This window comes from Carlito syrichta, unplaced genomic scaffold (assembly GCF_000164805.1).
Source record: "Carlito syrichta isolate Samal-C Ts95f unplaced genomic scaffold, Tarsius_syrichta-2.0.1 Scaffold169078, whole genome shotgun sequence".
NCBI lineage: Eukaryota > Metazoa > Chordata > Mammalia > Primates > Tarsiidae > Carlito > Carlito syrichta.
In genome coordinates, this window is record NW_007113174.1 from 459270 (window position 1) to 479442 (window position 20173).

Genomic DNA, 20173 nt, shown 5'->3' on the forward strand with positions numbered 1-20173 from the left:
TCTTTAGAAGGCAGCGTGGTGATTTCTAAAATAATTCGAAATTGACCTACCATATGACCCAGCAATTCCCCTATTGGGAATATACCTAGAAGAACTCAAATCATTCTACAAAAAAGATACCTGCACACATTTGTTTGCTGCAGCTCTGTTCACAATAGCAAAAACATGGAACCAATCATGCTGCCCATCAAAGCTGGACTGGATTAAAAAATGTGGTACGTGTACACAGTGGAATATTATGCAATCATAAAAAAGGACAAACGTGGACTTTGCAGCAACTTGGATGGATTTAGAGTTGATCATACTCAGTGCTGTATCACAGAAATAAAGGACAGAGTACTATATGTTCTCACTCATAAGTAGACCTTGAACAATTATTATACTATAAGAAAGGGATTGGCAGTAGTGGGAATCTGTCGGGGAGAGGTGGGATTGGCAGTTGAGGTAAACTGCTGGACAGGGAGGGGCACACCTCATCAACAAGGGTACCTCCATAATCAACATTTGTGTACCTAACCCTGAATTGTACCCCACATCTTTATAATAATAATAAAAAATTATTGTGATAAGAACACTTAATTGAGATCTTGCCTCTTAGCAGATTTTTAAATGTATAATATTATATTGGTAACTGTAAGTACATTGTTTTCTTTTGCTTTGGGTTGCTTTAATATCCAGGTGGATGATGGAATCATTTTGGTGTATTTCTCTGAGTTTAACTATTCTCTTTAGTTAAACTAAAAAACTTGTTGCCAGCATTTCCTTGAGAAATTGTATTCATTTGTTTGATTTTAGTGGATAGTGCTATACAACAAATTTGCAACCAAGGCCTTTAAAAAAGGCCAAAAGTTATTTGCTGGGGCAAGTGAATATATTTATATTCTAGCACATTATATTTATTCTTTTTTTATGCAAAGTAACTCTTAGAACACTGATGTTGCCCATGACTACCATTTCTAAATTTCACCAAATGTCCAGGTATATAGCTGACTTATTTACTTTATCTGAATGTATGGCAATTCCTTGATGTAGTCATTGTGTGGAAAGAAAAACTAAATAATGGAATAGGTCCTTTAAAACAAGGAGCCAAATGAACTGTATAAATGGAAACCTGAATAGTAGTCATTACAATTCAGTGATGGATTTTTGGCTTCAGTGACACACAGAATCCTTCCTAGGAGATGCTTTTGGTAATGGAGAAAGACAGTTTTGAAGAGAGTGCGGTTTTCTGGATTTGAAGTAGACATTGGTGCTTTCTACTGCTGTATTAGAATGTTCATCTTTATGAAAGGAATGAAATAATTTGTACCCAGCCTGTGTTTGGCACTTTTCTTTTTGTGAAAGGCATGTAGTATTAATTCTAGTTTAGCTATCTGGATTGGCAGAGAAATCCTACAAATGGAAAGAACCCAAAATTTCTTTCATAGTAAAAGGTCCAATGATTCGTAAGTCATATACAAGTGTCTTTGGCTCATGAATAGTATTTTCTTTGGGTTCCACATGTTCATCTCTTTTTAAAACGTGTCTGAGGGCTGGGTGCAGTGGCTCATGCCTGTAATCCCAGCACTTTGGGAGGCCGAGGTGAGAGGATTGCCAAGTTCGAGACCAGCCTGGGCAACTTGGTGAAACCTCATCTCTACAATAAATCAAAAATTTAGTTGGGCATGATGGCGCACGCCTGTAATCCCAGCTACTTGGAAGGCTGAGGTGGAAAGATTGCCTCAGCCCAGCAGGTCGAGACTGGGGTGGCCGTGAGCCTGCCACTACACTCCAGCCTGGGCAACAGAGTGAGACTCCAACTCCAAAAAAAAAAAAAAAAAAAACCCAACAAAAAATAACTTGCTTGATAATCAATCAAAAGTTCAAGTGCACTGTTTAACGATTTTAGTTCAACTTCCTTATTTTGGACAGACCAGTCAAAACAGATAAAAATGAGCATAGCTCATTATCTCAGGTACCGAATTATATTCCCTGAGGAGTTGAGATCTTATGTTCAGAAGGTACAGTTGTGCTTCAATGTAGTTAGAACTTACTATGTGAACTCTGCAAAAAATGAAGCATTTAAATAAAAAATATCAGCCGGGTGTGGTGACTCAAGCCTGTAATCCTAGCACTGTGGGAGACTGGAGTGAGAGGATTGCCTGAGACCGTGGGTTCGAGACCAGCCTGGGCAACTTGGAGAAACCTCATCTCTACAATAAATTTAAAAAATTAGCCAGGTGTAGTAGCTTGTGCCTATAGTTCCGGCTACTAGGAAGGCTGAGTTGGAAGGATCGCCTGAGCCCAGCCGGTCAACCCTGGGGTGCCTGTGAGCATGCCACTGCACTACAGCATGGGAGTCAGTGAGACTCCAACTCAAAAAAAAGATTTTTAAAATGTAGGAAAAATACTCTAGCAAAATTTTTGAAAACTGTATACATTTAGTACTATTTCTAAAGTGAAAATAACAGGACAGGTCAAACTTTATGATATCAAATATTTTTATAATCAACATTGTAAAAATATTTCTACATGGGTATGTATAATTTCAAGTGATTCAGTATAGTGGGATTTCAGAAGAAATATGATTTGCCTAAATATGTATTTATCCTTGCCATGTTGCTTTCTTAAGATATAGACCCACAGAGTGACTTATTACCATGCCCAACAAACACTGCCACCTCTCTCTCCCCCACTGCCTCCTGTCCCTTCTGCTTCTATACTTTTCTTGGTCTTGCCTCTCTCACTCTATTTTTATCTTTTATTTCTATTTGTACATTATCTTGTTGCACTTGTTTCTTAAAGAAAGTAGAAGAATTTTAAACATTTCCAAAATAAGAAAGGAGAAAATAAATAGTTGAAAGAAACAGAGAGAAAATAAGGGCAGAAAATTAATAGCGGCAAGAATAAGATTAATACTCGAAAGTGTATACTGTATGATCTGTAAGGTGCTAGCAGCCTAAAATAACAAGTAAACATTTAGTTCCAATTTTCAGAATGCTCAATTGTTAAATCTTTTGTTGAGAGATGCACACCTCTTACTGATGTTGATTCCAAGTTGAAATTCCTCTTATGAATATTCACAGAGAATTCCTTCAATAATGTCTGTATAGTTTATATTTTAATTATAAAGATTATACTTATGTAATTATGATTCATGAATAACAAAAGTTACAGAACTTTAAAAAATAATGGTAAAACTCAATTTGCTAAATATAATTCTACTTGAGCCCAAATCATTGCAGTCTAAGCTGCAGCTTGGTCCGATGATAAATTTATTGTATCTAGTGTTGCAAGTTTTCATTATCTAGTGTTTCCAGTAAGTATTGAATAACCAAATTCAGTAACTCAAAATTGCGAAGTAGATGAAGGAGTTGTGGATTTTATTTTTAAATGAGCAATACTAGAACACATTTGAATATTAATTGAAATGATTGAGTTCAGTTGAAGGTTGGTGATCAGGAAAGACCACAAAGCAATGAAGTCCTTGAGGAGGAGAGGGAGGATGGGATGCAGAAGCTGGGGGAGAGCTTGAGGATAGGTCTTTGTAACTCCTCTGTAACAGGAGGGATTGGATATATGTCCAAGGAGACTTTGTAGATTTGTTAATGGAAATATAAGGGATCTTTGATGATGTCTAAATTTAGAAAAAAAAAAAAAAAAAGAATATAACATTGGTATTTAGAGAATGAGAAAAAAAACTCATGAAGGAAATAGTCATTGTTGAGTTCCCACTTGAAGTTTCAGAGTTCTAAATTTTCAGTTGAAACCAGTCATCATGGTTAGGCGATTTCCCCTGGAATTCATTTGTTTGTCAGCATCCAAGCAACTAAAAGCAGGGCTCATTTTTAAAACAAAGGATTGAAGATAAAATGATTTTATGAGTGTGGTTGTATTAATGAGCTACCAAATATGAACTGATAAAGGAGAGAAGTAAAAATGAGAGAAAACTGATACATGGTGAAAAATTAATGGGTTTAATGGATCAAAAGTCTCAATAAGTTTGAGGAAGTAAAATTAGTAGGAGTTATAGAGCAAGTGACCTAGATGAAAAAAAGGTAGCAGTCAGAGAGTAGTACGGATGTTGATATTAAGAGGCTGGAGGGACTGCAGATTCTATAATGACAAGCTCATCAGACAAGACATAATGTTAGAGGAATGAATCGCTAAAATGGAGACCAACAGAGACAAGGATTACAAGGACATGAGATACCATAGTTGTGAATGTTTAAAAGATCTGTTTGTGTTGAGGTATATTCTTTTTATACCTAATTTATGAGTTTTTATCATGAAGGAATAACAATTTTATTAAATGGTTTTTGTTGGATCTATTGAAATCACTATATGGTTTTTGTTTATTGATTTGTGTATTTTAGACGGTCCTTCTATCACTGGGATGAATTCCAGTTGATTATGGTGAATAATCTTATTAAAGTGCTATTGAGTTTGGTTTGCTAGTATTTTATTAAAAATTTTTGCATCTATGTTTATCAGGGATATTGGCCTGTAGTCTTTTTTTGTTGTGTCCTTGTCTGGTTTTGACATCAGGGCAATGCTGGCTTCATAGAATAAGTTTGGAATTATTCTCTTCTTTTTAACTTTTTGAAATAGTTGGAATAGAATTGTTATTAGTTCTTTTTACTGTTTGGTGGAAAAGCCAAACATTGTTCAGAAATGAAACTGTCAGGCTTTTTTTTGATAGGAGACTTTTTATTACTGATTCAATCTTATTATTCATTATTGTTGTGTTTAGATTTCTTGTTTTTTCCTCATTCAATCTTAGTAGTTTGAATGTATCCAGGAATTTATCTATTTCTTTTAGGTTATTTAATTTGTTGGCATATAATCATTCATAATAGTCCCTTATGGTCCTGTTGATCCTATGTATTTCTGTTGTATCAGTTGTGATTTCTCCTATTTCTTTTATTTATTTGACTCTTCCTATTTTTTCTTAATGTAGCTACAGGTTTGTTTGATTTTATCTTTTCCAAAAAATGAGCTTTTTGTTTTGTTGATCTTCTTTTTTAAACTTTTATTGTTGATCTTTTGTATTGTTTTGATGCTTCGCACGCTGAATGAGGAAGAAACAACACTGAGACATATCATTGTAAAATTAGAGCACTAATTATCAGGAGCATATTCTTCAAATTAGAAAGGAAAAAGCAGGCTACCTAAAGGATATGAATCAAGATGGCATTTAACTTTTCTTCAAAATCATTGGATGCTAGAGGACAGTATAGAAATTTTCTTCATGTTCGAGGTAATGTTTTTCGCCTTGGAATGCTCTATCCTGCTGAACTGATGATAATCAGCAAAGAACGTTGAATAGGCAGGTGCATACTCTCAATGCCACAAAGTAGGACTAACCAATTGCTAAGGCAAGTGGAGTCTCCAAAATCCAAAATGTTTCAGTGAGTTTTGCCTTTGAAGGTCATGTTGGTGCTCAGAAATTTTCAAATTTTTGAACATTTTGGGTTTTGGAATTTCAGATTTGGGATGTTCAACCCATGTAAGTATATAATGTGAATACCCCCAAATCTGAAATCATTCTGATCCTGAGCATTTTGAGTAAGGAATACCCAATCTTTGGCAAATTTGTGTACTCTCTTGTAGGCTTTTAACAACAGGAAAGATTACTAATATATTGAATGTTTCAATATCTTAAAAGATTTTAACATGCTAGAAAGGATGATTGAATTGAATGAGGTCAAGTTTAAAAGTTCTTACTTATCCATTTTGGTTATTTTGCTTACAGGTAAAATAGAAGAATTGTAGTCATACATGTGGAAAGGGTTGGGCCTTGAAAATGGCTTTCTTTTTAGATCTTGCAAAAGAAAGCATATGTGATCTTGAACTGTATTAATCAAGATACCTTCAGAAAAATGGAAGTGAAAGTCTCATTTTACTTCATTTTGGTAGCCAGTAACTTTGTTCTTTTTTTCATTCAGCAGACATGTTTAGAATAAAGACTGCTGTGGCTTTTATAGAGCTCTTAGACTAATGGGAGAGATAAACAGTTAAAGAAAATCAATAATAGAATGTTTGATGTGCTTATAGAAGCAGGCTTTTGGCGCCGTTGGATCTCAAAAAAAATGAGGTTGCATAGATTTTATTTGTTAAGGATCTTGAGGAACAAGTAGAAGATAACTAGGTGGAGGCCATTCCAGGAAATGGGAAGGTATATTCTGATACTTGATAAAGCATGAGGGCTCAAAAGATCAGTGTGCTGGAAGATCATATAGGAGGAGCTCTGTGATAGTTCTTTGATGAAGCCAAGAAATTTAGAGACAAAAATAATGATCAGATATAAAGTCAACTGATGCTACCACATGCCCCTTTGAACAATTTAATGTATACAGTAATTCATCAGTTTAATATTACTGTTAATATTTATTTTAGAATTTCTTAGCAACATTGTCTAGAGACAATGGGAATATTATATAAGTCCAGCTTGGAAAGAGCCTTTTGAAAAGTAAGTGTTGAAAAACCATTTGTAGTTTCCAATTGTGAAGAGATTGTATATTTAGAATGTTATAATTATATCTACTGAGGTTGTTTATTTTCTTCCTCTAGATTTTGGTTTAAAAAGCATTCATCTGCTTTTTCAGCTCACATTTAAAAATTCCCAAATAGCATGAATTATATAGAGTAATTATTTATGATATGAATACAAACACTTATATTGATGAATTTCAGATGTTCTGACACAAATAGAGACTAATGTGATGCACTTTTGTGCCCTGCTTAATTAAATATATTATTTTCTCCATTTGAAGTAGAGTGGAATGGCAATTGACTGGGATCTTATCATCTAAATTTATTTTATTTGGAAGCTGAAATGGTTATTTCCACGCTCTGCTATTATAAGATGCAAAGGAAAAGAGATTTTAAAAAATTAAATGTTTATTTTGGCAGCTATTTTGATTACTAATATTTAAAGGATGTATTCTTTATGTTATATTATAAAATAGAACAACTCATTTCTCCTTTTGATGAAATGTATACTCTGGAAAGTCTCCAGGGACAATGTTAACCATCCTGGAATACTGAGAAAATGTTTAGTAACCAATATAATATCTTACAGATCTTTGATTTATTGATGTTTGTGGATTTTTTTGTAATCTGGAAAAGTCAACTTAAAAATGTTATATTTTTCTAAATCCCATGTCTAATTGTAAATTTTTTATTGCTGAAAGTTTAATTTTCCCCTGCATATGTTGATGAAAATAAGATAAAAAATCTAAAAACTTATTTTTTATTTTTACTTTTTTTTTTTTTTTGAGTTGGAGTCTCACTCTATCGCCCAGACTGGAGTGCAGTGGCTGCTCCTGGCCACTGCAGCCTTGTCCTGCTGGGCTCCGGCGATTCTTCTGCTTCAATCTTCCAAGTAGCTGGAATTACAGGCACGTACTACCACGCCTGGCTAATTTTTTTTTTATTTAGTAGAGATGAGCTCTCGCCAAGTTGCCCAGGCGGGTCTCGAACCTGTGGGCTCAGGCAATTCGCTCACCTCAGCCTCCCAAAGCATGGGATTATAGGCTGAGCCACCGAGTCCAGCTTATTTTTACTTTTTAATGTTTTACTTTTTTTTTAAGAGACAGAATCTTGCTCTGTCACCCAAGATGGAGTGCAGTGGCATGATTATAGCTCACTGTAGCATCGAACTCCTGGGCTCAAGTGATCCTCCCACCTCAGCCTCTTCAGTAGCCAGGACTACAGGTGTGTGCCACCACACGTGGCTAATTTTTAATTTTTTTGTAGGAATGGGGTCTAATGATGTTGCCCAGACTGGTCTCAAATTCTTGGACTCAAGTGATCTTCCTGCCTTGGCTTCCCAGTGTACTGGGATTACAGGCGTGATCCACTGTGCCCAGTCTAAAAATGTAAAGTTATAGAAAATATCTCACCTGTTTAAGTGTTTATTATGAATTTTACATTTTTATTATTTGGTAACAGTAATGTGTTAATTCTACTTGGTCTTAGTAGAATACTTATTAGATATCTAGAATTTTACTTATATTTAGGTTTTTCTTGAGTTTTAGATTTTTTTACTTGTTTTAATCTATACTTTTTATATTAGATGATTTTAATATATTCAACTGACATTTTTGAGTATCAGATTTCTTGATCTAAATTTTAAGGATCCAACGATAAATTGCATTTGTATAGCTCTTTGCCACATAGCATTATACAAGGAGGGGAATCAAAAAAACCTGGAATTTATTTATAAAAAATTGTGTATTTATTCTTACATGTTGTGTCGGTGACCTTCCATTTCCATTTGATGCAATACACCTATCAAGATGCTTTTTTTCCACTGCTCAAAACAGTTTTGAATTTATCCATTTTGATGCCTTTTAGTGCTTCTGCCATTTTTTGTTTCACTTCCTCCACACCAGCAAAACATTTCTCTTTGAGGATGTTTTTCCTCCAGGGAAACAGAAAAAAGTTGCTCAGGGCGAGATCAGATGAATAGAGAGAGTGGGACATGGGGATCATACCGTCTTTTTGGTTCAAGACTGCTGAATACTCAGTGCAGTATGGGTAAGTTCGTGTAAATCACCTGTCACAAAATGGGCAAACTTGTTGAAAGAAAAAATTCACTGAAGCTAAATGCAGCTCTCACAATAATGCTAGCTGGTAATGGGTTCCTAGAACACTTACCAGTTGGGGAAAGCCTGTACTCATAGAGTCCACCCTCCATAAGATAATTTTGGGGGGGTGCCCCTCATGATTGTTCTCCGTAACAACCTATGATGAATGTTTGATTTTCCCCTTTGTATATTTGAAGAAATTGAAGATTGAAATTTATTTTTACTAATGTTACAGATTTCAAATTTTACTAGATTTTAAGATTTTCTTAGAGGGTAAAACTTGAGAAACTAGAGGTTTGCGTCCTAACATGATGTCCTTGGTTGTTCCATATGGCAACACAATCTGTTACTTAGACCATGGCTATTGTGTTAAATTCATTCTTTCCTTTTTCTGATTCTTTTCTATTGGCAATAACAAAAATAAAGAAACAAACGCTAATAAATCATACCATGCCACCTTCCAGCTTAGATACTTTGCATGTATTATATTGTGAACACTTTGCCAAGTCCTGTAGGTCTTTCTATAAGTTCTAACCCTGACCTGATGATGTCCAGCCTCATCTAGGAATACTCTCTTCCTCACTCTCTTTCGTTGAGTTCTTGGTACATGTCTGACATTTTCTGCCCTGAAGTCTTTTTGCTTGCCATTTTCTCTACCTTGTCTGTTTTCCCAAACTTCAGTCCCATGCTTTATGCATGAAATGATTAGAAATGTGGTGTCTAGACTCAAATCGATAGTTTAAATCCTACCTCTGACTTATAATTATTTTGCATGACTTTTGAAAAATGACTTAACCATCTGTTTTTCAATTTATAAAATGCAATAAAATAATATGGTAATATTATATATTAATCAAATGAAATAATCCCTAAAAAGCATGTCATGATTTCCTGATAAATTGTATGTGCTAGGTAAATTTAGCTGCTAGTATTATTTTCATACTTTTCACTATTGATACTACCACTATTATCACCTTCTCAGTATAGCCTTTCTCTGACTATAGTATCTCGAGAAGGAACATTCATTAGTCTTTTTTACAGTACCCTTTTTATTCTATATAAGAGTATTTTTATCAATTCTATCTTATATGTTATTTACTTGCTTATTTTCGGCCCTTTTCACTAGGATGAGGACCAGGACCATGTATGTGTTGTTCACTGTTGTCCCCTAGAACTTAGTGCTCAACAATGTTTTTTGAATAAATTAATAGATGCAGTGTTACCTTAAGTCTTATTGAAACTATGACTTTTCTCTTTTACTTTATCTTTAGAGATGAAAAGTGTTTGTCCAATATGGGAGATTTTGATGGGTTTCTCAGAGTTTATAGGCCCTTGTTGAGATAACTCAAGTTTGCATAAGAGGAGAAGGGAAAAGTTTAAACTTGCCCACTTTTTATTTAGTCTGATTAGAGATTTTGTTGCCTGCTAGGAGCAGGGAAGGAGTCCCACTTATAGAAAACTGATGCAAGACTCTTGACTTTTCTAGGGGAAGAGTTTGGAGTGCTGCTGCCTTTCTTGGCCAGCCTGTAGCCTCCCCTGTTTTCCTTCATATAACCCATGCTCAGTGTAAGCTGTAAATGAGAACTAAGTCGAGTACTTTTGGTGAGTCATCTGGGTAGATGCCAGTTGGGTTTTTCTTTCCCTGTCAAGAACTCAGCCCTTGCCATGTTTTCTCAAATGGTAATTTCTGATCAATTTTCTCACTAACTGAATAAAATGATTGGCCATACATTGTTAAGCTATTGGGTATGGGTGATAGTGTGTGGTGAGGCCCTATTAGGTTAATTTATAGTTACTTTACACCCCAGATTTTTCTACCTGCTTGTGGAAGTTTATTTGGAATCCATCTAGAATCTTTAAAAAATTATCACTATAATATTTCTTTAAAAATTTCTAGCTATATCTGAAATGACAACAAATTTTTTCCAGATTTTCTTGCAATACCTACGTGGGTAGTTTAATAGAAACTACTGTAATAGCTTGTTATAGTGCAACATAAAAAACTGCTCACTCAGCTTTAGCCATACTTTGCTCCTTGGTGTTCCTAAAAGCATATCCTGCCTCAGTGCCTTTGTACTTACAGGTCCCTTGACTTGAAATGTTCTTCCCACAGATATTCTCACGACTTGTTCATTTACTTTATTCAGGTACCTTGAAATAATAATTTTTTACATTAGAGCCAGATGTCAGAGTTCTTTTAAACATGTCATAATAATCCTAGTTTTTTATGTGTATCTCTTTAAGATATTGTGACACATTTTTACTGAAAAATTATAGTTGAATGAGAAAACTTCCTCTCTATATCTTTATTTCATTTTATACATAAGAAATTTTGTCAGCCACAGTGGCTAACCCCTGTAATCCCAGCACTTTGGGAGGTCAAGGCAGGATTGCTTGAGCCCAAGGGTTTGAGACCAGCCTGGGCAACATAGTGAGACCTCGTTTCTGCAAAACATAAAAAAATGAGCTGGGCTTGGTATTCAGGAGACTGAGACCAGAGGATCACTTGAGCCCAGGAGTTTGAGACTGTGGTGAGCCATGATTGTGCCACTGAACTCTAACTTGGGTGACTGAGTGAGATCCTGACTCAAAAAAAAATTTTTTTAAATTCCTTATATATGTTTTGGCTACACCCCAACTTTTTCTTTCCTCTATTTATTTATATATCTTTTAAAATGTAAGTGGAGAGTTTATTTGGGCCATGCGTAAGGACTGCAACTAGGGAGCATAGCTTGAAGTTGCCCTGAATTTACTCTGATTGGTAGCAGTTACAAGTGGATTTTTAAAGGGAAAGAGTTGTTTAGCAAGAATTTACATTTAAATAGCATAAGCTGCTGATTGGCCATACATTGTTAAGCTATTGGGTATGGGTGATAGTGTCTGGTGAGGCCCTATTAGGTTAATTTATAGTTACTTTACACCTCAGATTTTTCTACCTGCATGTGGAAGCTTATTTGGAATCCATCTAGAATCTTTAAAAAATTATCACTATAATATTTCTTTAAAAATTTCTAGCTATATCTGAAATGACAACAAATTCTTTGCTAAAGGAAACATGTTTTATAAAAGACATTATTTTAAAAAAAGATAACTTTGAAAGTTACTTGGTTAGCTAGTTTCTATGTGGGTGTAAAGAAATTTATGGCAAAATCTCTGCCTTTTAGTTTACAATAAATTGGGGAAATTAATGAAAGCAATAATGATAGTAAGTAACATTTATTGAGTGCTTAATATGTCAAACACCATTTTAAATGTTTTATTAAAAGGTACATATGCATATTTTTTAAATTATACATATATGAAAGGAAATGAGCATATTAATGCAGAAATCTCAGAATCTGGGAGTTGTAAAGGATCTTGTTCAACTTAATGAGCCCTGGAGGGACCTCCTCTCTGATGTTCTCGGCAGGTATTCCTGTAGGATCTCCATGGGGATTCATATGAAGGACTGTGAGCTCCTGAAGGAGGAGCTGCGCAGAACTCAGAAGGAGCTGCAGCTGAAGGATGAGGACTGTGGGCAGCTATCTGAGGTATAGAAGCAGCTAGAACACAAGCTGTAGGAGCTAGTTGCCAGTGTGTTCAAAGAAGCCCACGAGATGGTGTGGGAAGCCAACATGAAGCAGGCAGCTTCTGAGAAGTAGTTGTAAGAGGCCTGGAACAGGATAGACATGCAGGCAGAAGGGACAATCTCGAAGACACTGGTCATCATGTCCACACTGGCCTCTCCCACCTGGAGACTCCACCTGCAGCTGCCACTAAGACTGGGCCCTGCAGAGCCACTTCCACCAAAAGAACACCAGCAGTACCCTCTCCTCAGCCATGTTCCCCATTTTGGGACATTCCATCACCCTGGACAAGGAGGTAGACATGACCCTATTAGCAGAGTTCTAAACCTGTGAGGGAATTGTTCACTCTGGGAAAGATGTATTTCTTCCTAGGAAAGGTGTAGTAGGAGGACATGGGCCCTTGCCTGGAATGCACAATGTGGGAGCTCATGGTGCAGCTGTGGGCCACTGGTGATTACGTTCTGCAGATGCTGCCTGTAGTGAGGATAACTGTGGTCAAGTGTGGCAGTGCCAATATATATATCTTGAGCAGGCTAGTCCATGCCTGCCACTACCACATCTGGCTCTAAGACTGAGAACCACCACTACATCTTGCTGTCCTCTCTGGCCAGGATCACAGCAGCGTGAAACTTTTCCAGCTATATTTACTTTATTTATGAGGCCTGGTGTGGCAGGATATGAAACCAGTGTCCTGGGGGAACACAAAGCTGCAAAAAGATGTAGCTGGCCAGCCTCAGTTTTCTTCCCCACAAAATGTAGAGTGTTGCCTGGGACTAGCGGGGTGGTCAGGCCTGGAGAAAGCAGCTACCCCAAGATGGACAGATAAACAGAAAGACAGGATCATGAAGACAGCTCTGAGCCAGAAACCAAACACTGTCCCTGGAGGGACAAATGCCTGGGACTTAGAGGCAGCACTAAACTGGAACCCAGTATCTGCACCAGGATGGAGGGAGGGACAGACGGGCCTGTACCTCATGAAAGGACCCTTTTTTCTTTCTCTGTGAGTTTTACCATTCACAAGGAAACTTTCAAGAAAGCACCAAAGATCAAGGTGCTTAAAGTCTTAAAAACATTTGTTTCAAAGGCGTAAATCTCTTTCCTCAGGCAACTGTGAACATATATGATTATTATACAGTTCTTATCATGACTTCTGCCCTTTGCAGCTCCCTTGCTGTCATCTAATTCTCCTGCTCTGTGATAGGCATTCCTGTACTTGAAAATGGTAATATATCCCCTGGAGGGAAGTTGTGGCACCTCAGTGGCAAGGTCAACCCTGATGAGAGGTCCTGAATCAGTGACAGGGGAAGCAGCGTTCACTCTCCTACCATCAGGCCATGGTTCCAAGTCTGTGAGCTCCCTGAGGGCAGAGGCTCTTGCCTTATTCTTGATTTTATCCCCAGAATCTTGCATTAAGTTATATAAATGAATGAAAGTAAATAAATACCAGTCTGATTTTAATATTTTGGATCCCAAACTTATCTTGGATAAGACTACATTTAGAGGATTCTGATACTGTCTTTTTCATTATCATTCTCCCCTCTACCTCTCTTTTTCTACCCCACCAGAATTGTGCTGTCTCTAAAGCATTAACAACTTCAATGACATTTACAAAGAAAAGTAAAAGTTGTTATCTCTGATCTTGGTTCTGTTATCTCTGAGGGGGGTGAAATAATGAAAACATCTGATCAGTGTCATGGGCAGAAGTTAGTATCCAGAATAAGACTGGGGTGAAGGGAGGGCTGGGAAGCGCCAAGGAGAATGATATGATAGCAGCAGAGAAGACCAGGGTGTTTGCACGGACTGTGGCAAGCATACCCAGTGTATTTTATTCCTCATATCATTGAAAAAGAGGATGACTGGGAATGAGAGGAAATGTATTATTGAATTCTGGCTGGGGATGACAAATTGAAGTCCTAATAATCAATCTGAAGATGTATTATATTTATAGAATTTACCAAGAATGTAAAGAAATATTTTATATGTTCATTTATCATGTTACCCTAGCTGGACTTCAGACTCCTAAGCAAGAAGACTGAGTTCATCTTTGTACTCCCAAAAGTTCTTTCTTTATGATGTTGTACATGATAGATGCTCAATAAATGGTGAATTAAATGGAACAGAAGACTTAGTCTTAGATTTCAAAAAGTGTGTAATCCCTTTGAAGGGACTGAATATAATTATCTGGGAAGTTAAATAAGAATGCATGCTTATTTATGGTTGAGAGCCTGGTGAAATGTAGACATAGTAGTCTGTATAAATTCAGAGAGATGCAATCATATGAGGCATTTGAGATTAATAGTTAATCTTTGCGCCGGGCTCGGTGGCTCACCCTGTAATCCCGCGCCTTTGGGAGGCTGAGGTGAGTGGATTGCCTGAGCCCGCGGGTTCGAGACCTGCCTGGGCAACTTGGTGAGACCTCATCTCTACAATAAATCAAAAATTAACCAGGTGTGGTAGCGTGTGCCTGTAGTTCCAGCTACTTGGAAGGCCGAGGCGGAAGGATCACCGGAGCCCAGCAGGTCGAGGCTGCGGTGGCTGGGAGCGGCCACTACACTCCAATCTGGGTGACGGACTGAGATTCAAAAAAAAAAAAAAAAAAAAGTTAACCTTTGCTTTAATATCTAGAGTTTTAGTCCCTGCTCTGTTACTTACTGGCTAGATGACCTGGCAAATTACTTAAAATTTTCTGTGACTTGATTTATTTTTCTGTAAAATGGTGATAACACTATTTTCCCCATAGGGCTGTTAAAGTTTAAATGAGAAAGTGAATATAAAGTGTTTAAGACAGTGCCTGATGCACACTGGGCTTAGAGAAATCAAATATTAGAGAAATAAAGTTTTTCTTGGGATAGAAAAGATTTAAGCCAGGTCCTAAAGAATAAGTAGGTTGTAGATCGGATTCTTCCTTTGAAGGATATGTGTTATGAATTCTAGTGCTGGCTTTTAATTTGCTTTTGATTTTTGACAAGTCTTCAAAATTCTCTTTGCTTCATTTTCCTTTTTTATAAAAAGGGGGCTTTTTCAATCACAGTGCTTGCTCTGAGGTCAGTGCCCAACAAATAATAGCTGGTTTTATCAGATTTTACCACCACTGTCATCATTGTTGTCACCATTGTTGTCAGCAGTATCATCGTCATCAGGTATCGTCATCATCAGGGTAGGAAATAGAAATCTGGCTGTCTTGGAGCTGAGGTTTTGTGTAATAGAAGGAATCAAGATTTATATTTAGGAAAGGATCTGACTGTAAAATCTCTCTTCAAATTAAAGGACTATTAGAAAATTGAAATACTTTGTTCATGATTATGGGAATTTATACTGGTTACAGTATCCAGGAGTGGGACTTTTTATAGAATAAATTTTACTTCACATCAATACTATGAAACAAACTAATGATACCAGATTGTACTTTTGCAATGGCTTTCTTGCTTTTTAAATAAAGATTTTTTATTTAAGAACCCAAATTTGGGTGTTTTTATTGTACTGAAACATTAAAATATACATAACAAAAAGGGAAATGCTCTATAGCTTGCCACTGTGACCACCTACCTTTGTAATTAGGTTTGAAAATGTTAAGTGGTTGATGCAGAAAGTAGCAATGAAACAGTAGAAATATTTTTATAAAGTCAGTGGAATAGTATCTATATTACAATAAGAAATCTTTGTCCTTGTGGTATTCATGTCAGGGTTAGTGTTAGTTCATGAAGTTTCAGCTAGTAATTATGCATTAATAAGCGTTTTCCTTAATTATTTCTTCTCTCTTAGAACGATATCGCATTCAGAGTGAACAATTTGAAGATCTTTGGCTCATAACTAATGAGCTTATTCTTCGCCTTCAAGAATATTTCGAAAAACAGGGAATCAAAGATTTTGCATGTTCTTTTTCTGGATCTATGCCCCTACAAGAATATTTTGAGTTAATTGATCATCATTTTGAGGTGTGTATGACAACCAACATCAACTATAATACACGTACCTAAATATCTGAAAGAGAAATAGATGCTCTTGAAGAATTCTAGTATACATTCTATTAGGCTGTGTGCTTTGAGTTGTTTATTCTTATGTGGTTGGTAGATTTTGTGAATCCATTCCTGCCCCCTTGCTCAGTTTGTGAACAGTTACGGGCATTTACAGAGTGACTGCTTGGAGCTAAGCTTTTTGTCTGGTCTTGGAACAAAGCAGATTTAATTCTCCCACATGGGAACTTAACCCTTGACCCCAATAACCCAGCATTAAACCGATTTGGGCTTATTGGTGGCCATTTGGCTAACTAATTCTAGTAGGCCGTAAATGAGGTGTTATTGTAAAGTGAAGCAAATTTTCTTTATCATTTTTAACAAGCACATCAGAACTTGCACCTGAATGAGGGTTAAGCACTAAAAATATGCTCCAGTACCAAGCACAGTGAGTGCTTGGTAAATGCTGAATGATTAAATGTCTAACAAATTAGATTCGTCAGTGATTTTGGTTGCTTTGAATATTTTTGTATTTCTTTTTTGGAAATGCCTTCAGAGCCCACGTTAGATTCTCTTAAGTGTGTCAGTGATGGCAAATCTTCATCCTTTGAAGACTGATTTGATATTTGGAAATAGTTAAAAGTCATGTTTTGTGAATGAATTGGACAATGACAGTCATTGTTTTAAATGTCTCATGTATTAAAATAAAGTTACCAGGCTTCCCTTACTTATAGAACCTTTAAACAGACTCTATATTGCAATACAAGAGGGGAGTTTTGAGAGAATTTTGAACATCATTCAGGTTAGCATTGGTTCTTAAAATGACTTCTTTAAGAAATCAATAGACATTTCAGTTTATTAGCTATGGAGTGTGTGTGTGTGTGTGTGTGTGTGTGTATGTGTGTCTGAGAGTGAGAGAGAGAGAGGGACAGAGATTATCAGACATGTAATTTGTCAGTCAACTGTTGAACATTCTGAGAGCATTGATTTTCACCTAAGAAAACTTGCTGCAGTGTGATCATTAAAGGACAATTTCAGGTGTATACAATCCGATTATGAATAATTATGTCATTAGTAAATCAATGGAATTTATTTGAGTTTTTCCACATCTATGATGATAATATTTTCTAGAACAGTATGTCTTTGATTGAATTGTGGCTCCAAACTCGATACAGTTTGGGAGAATATATTTAGACATTTTAAGGATTGAGAACCTTTGCTGTTCTCCAGGATATATTTTAAGAAATTCTTACTTACTGTGCAAAACTGCAGTCTAGTAGTTTATGAAAAAGAGTTCACAGAAAGGGTATACAAGTTACATATTTGTTCTATTTAAAATAGAGAATATTAAATACTCTTGATAATAAGTTTTATATATGAGTTTTTCTACTTTTTTGCTGGCTAGTAACTCTGGAATTTCCACATCATGGGATTTTTTTTTCTGAAGATATACTTTGAGAATATGGTGAACTACAGCCCTTTCATTTGTTACACACACAAATTAAGGGGACTAGGATTATACTTCCTTTGCTCTCTGTCCCTACTTTCTGCTTTTAACCATTAATACAATGTTTAACAATGAATCAAGATGACTTTTGGAAGCGTCCCTTGGAGTGTAAGCTCCACGAAGGTAGTGATTTTTGTCTGTTTTATTCATTGTTGTAATTACTAGTGCTTGGAAAAGTGCTTGACCTTGGGATCAATAAATATTTGTTAAAGGTTGAAATTCTGATATGTGACAATATTTCAATAACTGCTGCTTGGTTACGCATTCAAAGGAATGATAACCTGGCTGAATATTGAGAATATCTGTTTATATTATTATAGTGGTAAATTATACAATTACAAGGGTGAACTATTGATAATTAGGCTACTGTTCTCTTAAATATTTAGTTATTTTTAAATGTATTTTTGGGACTTCTGGCAAGATGGCAACGGGGCAACCTGGTCTATGAAACCCTCTGGAAAGGAGAACAAGAGGGTCTCTGGCTCTTTCCCCGGGGGCTGCGGACCCCAACGTTGGCAGCCTGTTCTTCACATGGAGCTCAGCTGTCACCACCGCTGGGGCATCTCAGCGGTCTGGACAACCACTGCAGCTGCAGACACAGCAGCCGCCAGCACCACTGCAGCCTCCGTGGCAGCCATAGCGCATCATGCCACCCGTGCTTGAGGCGATCCTCGACTTTAGTCCTTGAAGCCCATGCAGGCAAGATCTGCTGGGATTGCTGCCACCTCTGCTGCCACTGTGATTTCCTGCCGGCCGTGGGTCTCCTCCCGTGTTCCGTGAGACAGGCTTCCATCTCCGGCCTCTGCCCGACCTCTGTCCGGCTCTACCCCCTCTGGGGCGAGCAGCTGAGATAGCACCACCTGCTGGTGATTCAAGGTAACAACACCAAACCAGGAGAAACAGGTTTGAAAAAGAGACACAGACCAGATTTGAGTGGTGAACGGAGGGTGGTCTGAACTGTCCGTCACAGCAGGCCAGGGGCAACTGACCCTAACTGTGAACTAATTTACCAGCTTGAAAAGACAGCTAGAAATCAGAGCTGAAAGGACATTGGATTTAAACGAAAAGTCTCAGAGTGTGCTCGATTGGTTCTGTTAGTTTAATGACTTAATTCTATTTCTACTGTTTTGTTCCTTTTTTTTCTTTTCCTCTTCCTTTTCTTCTCTTTCCTCCTCTCTGTAAACCATATCTTTGTATAGAGGAACAGCACACCAATAAGGTGGTTGTTTAGCTTGTATGTTAGCATCATTGTATGTTTTATTTTTTTTTGTATGGGAGTTGGTTAGTCTGTAGCCGTGGTCTATTGTTTTTATCTGTTTCAATTTAGGTCTCTCTCTCCATTTGTTGGTGCACTCATCTGTTTCCCCCCTTACGCCTCTCTCTCCCTACCCCCCTCTTCCCCCCAGTGTCTGCTCCATTCTCTTCCCTCTGCTAACCACATTTTATTTCAGGGAGTAAACCTACAGCCCCACTGAATGAACAGATTCCAAGACAGTGGGAAGTGGGTTTCAGATTATTCATACACCTGTTGGCGAGTACCAGGACCTGCAGATAGATTTCGAATCACAGCTCCCCCCTTAAGTAAATCTCAAAACTGCCAAAAGGACCACCCCCAACCTACAGTGCAACCCCAGAACTGAACAAAGTAAGAGGGCATACATAAAGAATAGGAGATTGAACAAACAGAAGTAAAAGCAATCCCTCTACCCCTGAATAACAGAATTAAAGAAGACAGTGATGTGGAGGGAAGGAAAAAGTAGGGAGGGGGAAAAAAACCGCACAAACGAAGAAAAACCAAAAGAAGAATATAGGTCTCACACAGACCCCTGGGAGATCAGACACTGAGAAAACAGATCCCGGATCACAAACAATGAAGAGCCCCCAGAATGACTAGTCACATGCAATAAACCCAGACATCAAGACATTAATAGAGAGAATTTAAAAAATTGAGGAGAGACAAGAGGAAAATAGGAAGGAGCTGATGTCAGAAATAGCAGCAGTAAAGAATACTGTGATGGAAATAAATAACAAACTAATAAGCATGGAAAGCAGAATTAGCCAAGCAGAAGAAAGAATCTCAGAGCTCGAAGACCAAAACACAGAACTAACCCAAACTGTCAAGAGCATAGAAAAGAAGCTCAAAAAGACAGAAGAAAACTTGCAAGAGATGAATGATCACTTCAAGAGACCAAACCGAAGAGTAATTGGACTTCCTGAGGCAGAGAGAGAAGCAGAGGTCACACTGGAACAAACATTTCATGAAACCATTCAAGAAAACTTCCCTCATCTCATCAAGGATGAAAAAATTCAAACACAAGAGATTCAGAGAACCCCTACAAGACAACAAATGAGAAGACCAACTCCCAGACATATAATAATTTGCCTAAACAAAGTTGGTATAAAAGAGAAAATCCTAAAGGCTGCAAGAGAAAAAGGTCAGACTACATACCAGGGAAGACCAATTAGAATAAAGGCAGATTTATCTACAGAAAACCTCCAGGCTAGGAGAGCTTGGAGCCTTATCTTCAAAGTTCTAAAAGATAAACAATTTCAACCAAGAATAGCCTACCCAGG

At 37.1% G+C, this 20173-nt stretch overlaps 1 protein-coding gene across 15 annotated transcripts in view; it reads left to right on the top strand.

Annotated features, from left to right (window-relative positions):
* BBS9 (Bardet-Biedl syndrome 9) overlaps positions 1-20173 on the top strand; it is a 468999-nt gene that overhangs the window by 243500 nt on the left and 205326 nt on the right. For all 15 annotated transcript variants that reach the window (XR_002481520.1, XM_021709169.1, XM_021709171.1 and 12 more), the window contains one exon: positions 15902-16074. Coding sequence is in view for 14 of the 15 variants with exons in the window: in XM_021709169.1 (XP_021564844.1) it covers positions 15902-16074 (173 nt within the window). In the remaining variant the exon portion in view is untranslated. The remainder of the gene's footprint in view (positions 1-15901; positions 16075-20173) is intronic.